Source organism: Myotis lucifugus, unplaced genomic scaffold (genome assembly GCF_000147115.1).
Source record: "Myotis lucifugus unplaced genomic scaffold, Myoluc2.0 scaffold_106, whole genome shotgun sequence".
In the NCBI taxonomy this organism is placed as follows: Eukaryota; Metazoa; Chordata; class Mammalia; order Chiroptera; family Vespertilionidae; genus Myotis; species Myotis lucifugus.
Genome location: NW_005871154.1, coordinates 577,939 through 587,673, shown reverse-complemented (window position 1 = coordinate 587,673; position 9,735 = coordinate 577,939). Strand labels below are relative to the sequence as shown.

General features: G+C 41.5%; 2 protein-coding genes across 2 annotated transcripts in view; one reads left to right on the top strand and one right to left on the bottom strand.

The window, feature by feature from the left end:
• The window catches only part of LOC111826854 (PHD finger protein 10-like), a 113,008-nt gene extending 108,577 nt beyond the window's left edge, over positions 1-4,431 (bottom strand). The window contains 1 exon segment of the mRNA XM_023757378.1: positions 4,287-4,431. Within this exon segment, the coding sequence (XP_023613146.1) occupies positions 4,287-4,431 (145 nt within the window).
• A 3,713-nt stretch (positions 4,432-8,144) lies between these two features.
• The window catches only part of LOC102429206 (glutamate carboxypeptidase 2), a 50,907-nt gene continuing 49,316 nt past the window's right edge, over positions 8,145-9,735 (top strand). Inside the window, 2 exon segments of the mRNA XM_006092872.3 lie at positions 8,145-8,316; positions 8,318-8,361. Of these exon segments, the coding sequence (XP_006092934.1) occupies positions 8,246-8,316; positions 8,318-8,361 (115 nt within the window). The 5' untranslated portion in view covers positions 8,145-8,245.

Sequence of the window (9,735 nt, the reverse complement as noted above, 5' to 3'; positions counted from 1 at the left end):
CACACACACACACACACACACACACATCATTCCATTTAAAAAATAGGCAAAACTAAACATTGGTGTTAGAATGCACAACAGGATACTAGTGGGGATCCTGCAGTGGGAAGAGTAGTGAAGTAAAGGGGATTTAGGCCATCTACAGTTCATAGTGATGTTCTATTTATTTTTTAAAAATATATTTTTATTGATTTCAGAGAGGAAGGGAGAGAAAGAAAGAGATAGAAACATCAATAAGAGATTCATTGATCGGCTGCCTCCTGCACACCCCCTACTGGGGATCAAGCTCGCAACCCAGGCATGTGCCTTGACTGGAATTGAACCTGGAACCCTTCAGTCTGCAGGCCAATGCTCTATCCACTGAGCAAAACCAGCTAGGGCTATTTCTTGATCTTGATGCTGAATTACCAATCTTTTCACTTTGTAAAAATTTATCAAGTTGTGATAAATTTTCTTGTGTACTTTTCTCAATGCATGCATACATTAATTAAAAGTTTTCTTAAAAATAAAGACATAGCATAATCTCATTTTTGTGTTTTTAAAACTTTATTACTGAAAGTATTACATATGTCCCCTTCATTTAGTGTGGGTTTTTTTTTTAAATACTGTATGTGTGCATTTAAAAAAATGTCTAGGAAAGATTAGTACAAAAATGTTTACATTACTTCTGGAAGGTGAGAGGGTACTAAAAGATAACTTGAGCTTCTTCCCATACTTCTATATACATTTATTAAAATAATAAGCAAGTTTTATTCTAGTAATAAAAGTTAACAGAAAAACTACATTTTATTTAATGATTACAAACATTTTTTTCATCAAAAATGTCCTTTTACTATCCTATTCCATCATTAGATTGGAAAGAGTATAGTTAAGTTTCTTAACTTTCTCAAAATTCAAAAAAACCCCACAAAACTTGTCTGCAAAGATTCCCCTAGTATAAGTCAAGTTAGCATAAGAAGAATGGGAATTAATTATTCTGAAAGAGTAGAATTTAAATGAATCATTAAGAAATATTCTCATTTATGCTCCTACCTTATTGTTTAAATCAATTTTCTTGATTTATAATTTAAATATAATAAAATGCATAGATTTTAACTGTATAGCCCAAAGAGTTTGGCAAGTGTATATACTCATATAACCAGCCTCCAACGTAAAAGGATTGAAAAATTAAAAAACATTATATATATATATAATATATATATATAATATATATATATATATACACACACACACACACACACACACACACACACACACACTGAGTGACCAGATTATTATGACCACCTGACATTTGTAGGCAAAGTAGCTATAATTTCGCACTGAAGTTGCTAGAGTGCCAGACCATTATAAATAGGGAAGCAGGTTGTTTACCACAACAGTAGAAGTGATTTTTTTCTGAAGATATGGGTAAACAACACGATTTAACAGCCTTTGAATGTGGGATATATGTGTGTGTGTGTGTGTGTGTGTGTGTGTGTGTGTGTACTGAGTGGCCAGATTATTATGACCACCTCATCAGTACTTCATTGGGCCGCCTTTGCCTTCAATACTGTGGCGATTCTTCTTGGCATTGACTCCACGAGATGTTGAAAGGTGATGCAAGGAATCTGACACCATGCCTGATGAATAGCACTGTCCAATCTGTGAGATTCGATGGTTGTGGAACCAGCTGCCTGATGGCTCTTTTAACTTCGTCCCACAAATGCTCAATTGGATTGAGATCTGGTGATTGTGGGGGCCACCTAAGCAAGGTAAAGTCTCCCTCACGTTCTTGAAACCACTCCTGCACAATATGAGCACCGTGGCATGGCACATTGTCTTGTTGGAAGAAGCCATCTCCATTAGGATATGCCATCAACATGATAGAATGAACTTGATCAGCACAATACTTAGGTATGTTGTGCTATTCAGACGTTGTTCCACATGAATTAAAGGGCCCAAATCATTCCAGGAAAACATGCCCCAAACCCGTGGTCGGCAAACTGTGGCTCGCGAGCCACATGCGGCTCTTTGGCCCCTTGAGTGTGGCTCTTCCACAAAATACCACGTGCGGGCGCGCATACAGTGCAATTGAAACTTCGTGGCCCATACACAGAAGTCAGTTTTCGGCCTGGGCGAGTCTATTTTGAAGAAGTACTGTTGATATTTGGCTCTGTTGACTAAGGAGTTTGCTGACCACTGCCCCAAACCATAACACTGCCCCCACCAGCTTGAAGGGTTGTACTCATGCATGTGGGGTGCATGCTTTCATGCTGTTTCTGCCAAATTCTCACTCTGCCATCTGCATGATGCAACTGAAAACGTGATTCATCAGACCACATGACTTTTTTCCAATGCTTGACTGTCCAATGCTTGTGTTCCTGTGTGAACTGGAGACGTTTTATCTTGGTAACTGCAGACAGCAAAGGTGTTTGAACAGGCCTTCAGCTTCCATATCCCATACAATGCAGTGTATGGCTAATCTGCCTACAAACATCAGGTGGTCATAATAATCTGGCCACTCAGTGAGTGTGTGTGTGTGTGTGTGTATATATATATAGATATGTATCTATATATATATATATATATATTAAATTGCGTTGTTTACCCATATCTTCAGAAAAAATCACTTCTACTGTCGTGGTAAACAACCTGCTTCCCTATTTATAATGGTCTAGCCCTCTAGCAACTTCATTGCAAAATTACAGCTAATTTGCCTACAAATGTCAGGTGGTCATAATAAAATCTGGCCACTCAGTGTGTGTGTGTGTGTGTGTGTGTGTGTGTGTGTGTGTGTATTCACTTGGAGGAGTTGGTTCTTTTATCTTTCTATGCTATGCCTTTTATATATAATTTAGAGTTCAGGAACGCTGTGTTTATACTTTAAGTAGCATTCAGAAAATATTAAATTTTTTTTCCTTGAGGAAGTATTTTTGAAAAGTAAATACGAATTCGAGGCTGGGATAAAAGTAACTAAAATAACTTACCTTGTTTTCTCTTGAACAGATCCCAGAGATGAGTATAACACTCTTTCATTTAGTTCATGTCTGTAGAAAGACAGGTACATCTTATCTGCATTGTCATTTCTACTGATATGATCTCTTTCAACTTGTAAAAGAAATCTTAGTATTATGCATAGAATATTTTATTTTTACTATTTGGAATGTGTTTATTTACTATTTTAATAAAAATGGGTTTTCCTTAACCTTAGGTTACCATAATGATAATGTATTGGTTTTAAACATAGGAGATTACTGAGTACATATATGAGGGTTTATTTAAAATGGTCTGTTCAAATAATCTATTGATTTTATATGAATTTTTAAAAATATATAGAATGACTGCATTTGTCACTCATTCAGTTATCCAAATACTAGACCTCTTTGCTAACCTTTTAAACTACTATGTGCAAATGGAATTTTTATTATTCCTATTTTATAGATGAGTAAACAGAACTAGCAAGACTAAGTAAATAACATAAAAGTATATGACAGGAAAAGAAATGGAGAATGCTGTCAAAAAGAGTTCAAAATGTAGACAGGCTATAATGCTTCATTAAAGATTTTAGAATCCAGCCCTAACCAGTTTGGCTCAGTGGATGGAGAATCTGCCTGCAGACTGAAGGGTCCCCAGTTCCATTCCAGTCAAGGGCATGTACCTGGTTGCAGGCTCCTGGCCCTGGTAGGAGGCAACCAAATGATGTATCTTTCTCACGTCAGTATTTATCTCTGTCTCTTCCTCCCCCTTCCACTCTCTCTAAAAATCAATGGAAGATATCTTCTGATGAGGTTTAAAAAAAATTAGAATCCACATGTAGTTCTGAATTGGGGAATTAAAGTCAGAATAGAGACCTTGGAAAATTAATCTGTCCTGTTAGAGCTCTCCAGACTTCTTCCACCTGAGTTCACAGGAAAATTCCAGGATTTCTTGGTCCATGCTGTTTTAAACCATCTCATCCTCACAAGGTTAGATTATATACACTCTCTCCAAGGCTGGTTAGCCTATAACTATTTTTTTCTGATTTAAAAATACTGTAGTCCCCCCTTATCGGCAGCAGATATGTTCCAAGACCCCCCCAGTAGATGTCTGAAACCACAGATACTACCACACCCAACATATTGTTTATCCTATGTATACATACCTATGATAAAATTTATTTTATAAATTAGACACAGGAAAAGATTAACAACTAATTAAAAAAGTATAACAATATATTGTAATGAGTTATGTAAATGCGGTCTCTCTCTCAAAATATCCTATTGCACTGCACTCACCCTTCTGGCGATGTTAGCCGACACAATGCCTACGTGAGGATTTGACGTGAGGTAAATGACGTAGCGTGGTGACGTAGACGTGGTGACGTAGACGTGATGACGTAGACGTGATGACGTAGACGTGGTGATGCAGCGTTAGGTGACTATTGGCCTTCTGAAGATTCATCAGGCTGATCATGAAGCCATGACAGACTATGTCTTGTCTTCTACTCATAAATTTAATACCTTTCCCATCTTAAATAATTACTTATCATGCACTGTGGCCGTGTTTTTTGCAGTTTGAGCTGCAGCAGCAAAACTAGCATGAATTTCTTTTTCCTTCTTCACAACTTCACCGGAAGAAGACTCTGTTCTCACCGTAGAACTTAACAATCTGAGTATAGGTCGTTTTTTTCTTAAGAACTTCCACTTTTTTTTTCTTAACGGAAGCACTTTGTGGCTTCTCTTTGTCATTTTCCAATTGCCAGCATCACTATAGCCTGGCCAGCTGCTGTGTGGATAAAGAAAGCGATGGTTCTCGTCCAGGGTGGGACTGAGCAGGATATCGCGGGATTTCAGCACGCTATGCAAAAGAACTCGCAATTTAATGAATTGTTTATTTTTGGAATTATCTAGCTAATATTTTCAGACCTTGGTTGACCACTGATAACTGCAACAACAGAAAGTAAATCCGAAGCTAAACCATATTGGGGGAGGGCAGGGCATGGAGCTATTGTAGTCAATTCTAGCCCGGCACAGGTGGGAGTCATAATGCCTGCTACCAAACATTACAGTTCCAAGAATCAGAAATCCCAGCTTAAGCAAAAAACGGGTTGTTGTTTTTTTGTTTTGTTTTATTTTTTTGGTGTTTCTATGACCCAGTCCAGTACTTGGGCCATGGTGATAATTAAGAAATGCATTTTAGACTGGATGAAATGCTAGTAGCAGAGGCAAGTATATTACCTTTTCCTTATTTAATACTGGAGGCCTGGTACACAACATTCGTGCACTTGGGGAGAGGGGGTCCCTCAGCTCCCCTGTGCCCTTTCATAGTCTAGGAGCCCTCGGGGGTGTCCAACTGCCGGCTTAGACTCGCTCCCCTAAGCCATCAATTGGACATCCGCTGAGGGGTCCTTAGCACTGCCTTGGAGGCGGGAGAGGCTCCTGCCACCACTGCGCTCACCAGCTGTGAGCCTGGCTCAGGCTTCTGGCTGAGCTGTGCTCCCCCGTGGGAGCACACTGACCACCAGAGGGCAGCTCTTGCATTGAGTGTCTGCCCCCTGGTGGTCTGTGCGTGTCATAGCAACCGGTGGTTTTGCTGTTTGGGCGATTTGCATATTAGTCTTTTATTATATAGGATTTCTATTCTAGACTCTACCATTTCCTGCACTTACTGAGGAAAAAGATAGGTCATATTTTACCTAATCTACCTACCCACAAAGTAGTGCCACACATTTTCTTGTGTGTATGTGTATGGAAGGGCATATGGCATTATAAAATATTTCAATATATTTCTTCAAGAGCTATTGAAGTTAATATGAATCATTATGTATGGACAAGGACCCCATATGTTCTCCTGAACACAAGCTGCTGCTGTTTTTTAAATCTGCTTTTGGGTATTGTTATTTATCCTTTTATTTAGGCCCCATCTTCCCACTTTGACTAAAGTCCTTCAATAACAGTAATCATTTCTTATACCTCATAATCACTTCATTGCTTAATATATTATTCATTCGTTTCAAAGGATGTTTTTGTATTCTAGGCATTGTGTAACTCTGGAAAACAGGCACAAGATATGGTCCCTACCACCATGAAACAAAATCTGTAAGGAAATAAAAGAGTAAAATGTGTAAAAAAAAATGCTAACAATTAAAAATGAAAAAAAAATAGAGATCAGTGTATTAGTATCAGAGCAGGAATAAATATGTGTCAGATCTTATGAAAAGGATTCCTCCTCCCCTCATGGAACTTGCAGTCTAGTGGGGAAGACACACCTTTTGTAATTAATTAATATTAGAAATACATTCAATATGGAAGGCAATGCCTATGTGCTTTAGATGAATTATTTCATGTAATTATAAGGACTTTCCCAAAAAGAATTAAAAATCTCTAATATGTGGTTATGCAAGCCATATGAGGTTTTTTTGTTGTCACTTCTATTATTTCTCTTTTATATATGAGGAAACTAAGGATTAGTGTAGTTTGCTTTGGTAAGCCTTAGATCACATTATACTTCCTGTTAGGTCTGGTCAAATAAGTGAATCGATACCCCTCCAGCAGGAACTGACTTTTCAGGTCATTTCACTATGGACATTCCCTTTTGCTGAGACCACACTTAACTTGCTGAGCCCACATTCCCTTATTCCTCCCCTCCGGACCTGCACAGAGAATTCTCCACCCAGAAAAAGCCCACCCAAAGTCCTTTAAAAACCGCCAACTCCTGTCATTGGGTGCTGGAGCCATCCAGACTCAGCCACCTGGTATGCGGATGATTCAATAAATTCATAATCCCTCACCATTCTGGCCTCGTGTGTTCCTCCTTCGGTGACCTAACACTTCCTTCTTCAACTATTGAGGAAAGATGGTAGGTGACTTTTCATATAAGGACTTGTAGAAGAAGAAGAATGTGAAACCCAGTTGGAAACTCTCTTGTTTCTCTTGATTGTATATCTATTATACTATATTGTAACTTTTTGAGGGAAGGGACTTTATTTTACACATATTTGTACCCAGAATTCCTGGTACAAAAGAACTATTTAATTAATACACTTTTAGCCTTATCTGGTTTTGCTCCTTAAGTTAGAGTGTAGGCGCATGGACTGAAGGGTCACTGGTTTGATTCCTGTCAAGGGCAGTTACCTCAGTTGCAGGCTCAATCATAGGCCCACTCCAGGCACATGCAAGTGGCAACCAATCAATGTGAGAGACACGTTGATGTTTCTTTCTCTCTCTCTGTCTCTCCCCATCCCTTCCACTCTTTCTAAAAATCAATGAAAAAAAAATATATCCTCTGGTGAGAATTAACAACAACAAAAAATATAAATGCACTTTCAATGAATGAATGATTGAACTGGAAAACTTGCCTTCAGCAAGTTTCAATATAATTTCTTTAAAAACGGTTTAATAAAAACAGTTTATTAAAATCAATGATATTCATTAAGAGAAAGAGCACAGTGGTAATTCACATTGACACCACCTCCTCCTTGACAATCCAACAGCCAGAATGGAACACCATTTCTTTTTTTAAGCTTTATTGTTGAAAGTATTACATATTTTCAACAAGAAGGAGTTGAAAGTACTCCTTCTAGCCCGCCCCTGCCCCCAGCCCCAGGTCTTCACCACCCTATGGTCTGTGTCCATGGGTTATGCATATATGCATACAAGGTCTTTGGTTGATCTCTTCTCACCCCCCTCCCCACTCCCCCTTCCCTCTGTGATTCCTTTTTTTCTACTTGATTTTACTCACTATAGTGCTATAAAGTATTTAATAGGATTTCAGCGCTGGAAAAAAACATTTGAGAGACCATTTAGTTTAGTCTAACAACTAGCCTGGAGCCAGGTCCCTCCCTGCACATTTTTCTGGACAGACAAAAGAGGAGCATTCTATTAAATTACACCGGCAATCTTTACTTGTCTGAGAATCAGGTTTTGGACGGGACGTGAAGAAAGGAGACTAGCTGCTTCCTCCTTCCTTTCCTTCCTTTTTCCCCCCCTTACATTTCTGAATAAAGGAGAGCTAGAACTTTTCAAGATAAACTTTTCTAAGCTTTTCTCCCGAGGGGCGGGGCCGGGTTTTCTTTTCCCGGCCACGTCTATTGCCTCCCTCTCGCTGGGATTGGCTGAGCATCGGCCAGAAATACCTTGAGGGCGGAGACACTAGACCCCGGGCGGGGAGTGGATACTAGCCTCCTGGGGAGTAACTGATTGATCCTCTGGGCCTCGGCGGCAGGAAGCCTCAGACCCTCGGCCGGGCCGCAGCAGGGCACAGGTCCCCCGAGCCGCCGCCCTGCGCGATGTGGAATCCCCTTCCCGAGACCGACTCGACCTTCGTGGCCCTGCGCCGGCCGCGCTGGCTGTGCGCTGGGCGCTGCTGCTGGCGCCGGGCTCTTCGTCTGCGGCTTCCTCCTCGGTAGGGGCGCGCCCGCCACGCACACCCAGAGCTTACCCGGCCTGGACTCGCCGGCGCACCGCGATGTGGGGTCCCGGGACAGCGGTTTGGATTGGGGGAAGGTGGGGGTGAAGCCCCGCGAGCGAGGTGGGGTTCCTGGGGGCGGTGCAGCGCTGCGCTCTGGACAAGCTCTTGCAGGACAGTCACCCAGGGTAAAGGAGTAGGAGGGAGAGACCCTGAACCCGGACTTCCGAAGGGCTACCCGCTGGCGCTCTGGGAAACGGGTATGTTTTAGGGGGAGCGGCAGGTCTCAGGCAGTGGGAGCGGGTGGTCCAGGGCGCTTGGCAGAAAATGACCCTTACCTGTTCGGGGTCTGTATCTACTCCTGTGCCGGGAGCTGCTGCTGGTATGCTTTAGGTAGACACCAGGGCACTGCTGCAGGGAAGCCCGGCTCACTCTTTCTCCCGGGGGAGTAACTAATAGAGAAACAGTTGGGAACTGGCTCGCATGATTGTCAGCTCTCTGAAGAGATCTCTAGGAAGAGTTCTTTTGCGTTGTTGTGTAGGGATTTGCAGACCCGACCCAACTCCTTAAGAAAACCAGGGGCAGCACAGACAAGCTCAGACTGTTTTAAATTCTAATTTTGCCTCTGCCACATCTCAGCCTTGAACAAGTTGCCCAGTCTCTTAGCCTCAGTTTCCCGACCTATAGGATGACAATAATATCTGCAATGTATTGGGAATAGTGAATAGAATAGCATCTAAAGTTCCCAGCACACTATTGGGGTATTGGCACTTTTCTCTATTCCTTCTACTGCTTCTCATTGGACATTAACGTGCAAGACTAGCCTAAGGTGTTGCCAGGTAGTTTTGCCCGTGCTAATATATTTTTATTGATTTCAGAGAGGAAGGGAGAGGGAGAGAGAGAGAAACATCAAAGATGATAGAGACTCAACGATTGGCTGCCTCCTGCATGCCCCTTACTGGGGATCCAACCCACAATCCGGTCATGTGTCCTGACCACTGGAAACGAACTGTGACCTCCTGGTTCATAGGTGGATGTTCAACCACTGAGCCACACCAGTGGGGCCCTTTCCTGGATTTAGACGACCAGTGCATAGACCAGTTAGCTAGGTTAACTCAACTTAGCTCTCTTGCCTCCTGTGTTACCTTAGGGATCATTAAAGAAATTTCTGAGCCACATCCCACTCATACTGACACGTGGATATTAGTAACTGCCTAGGGTTGTTGTGGGGCTTAAGTGAGATAAGTGCTGAGTCAGGACACACTTCAAATTAAGTTTCAATTTTCTCCGTTGTAAAAATGGCAAGGTTGGCATGGGGATTAAAACCTGCATCTCTTTAGGGCATTTTATTCCTACTTTAGCCCTCAGCCT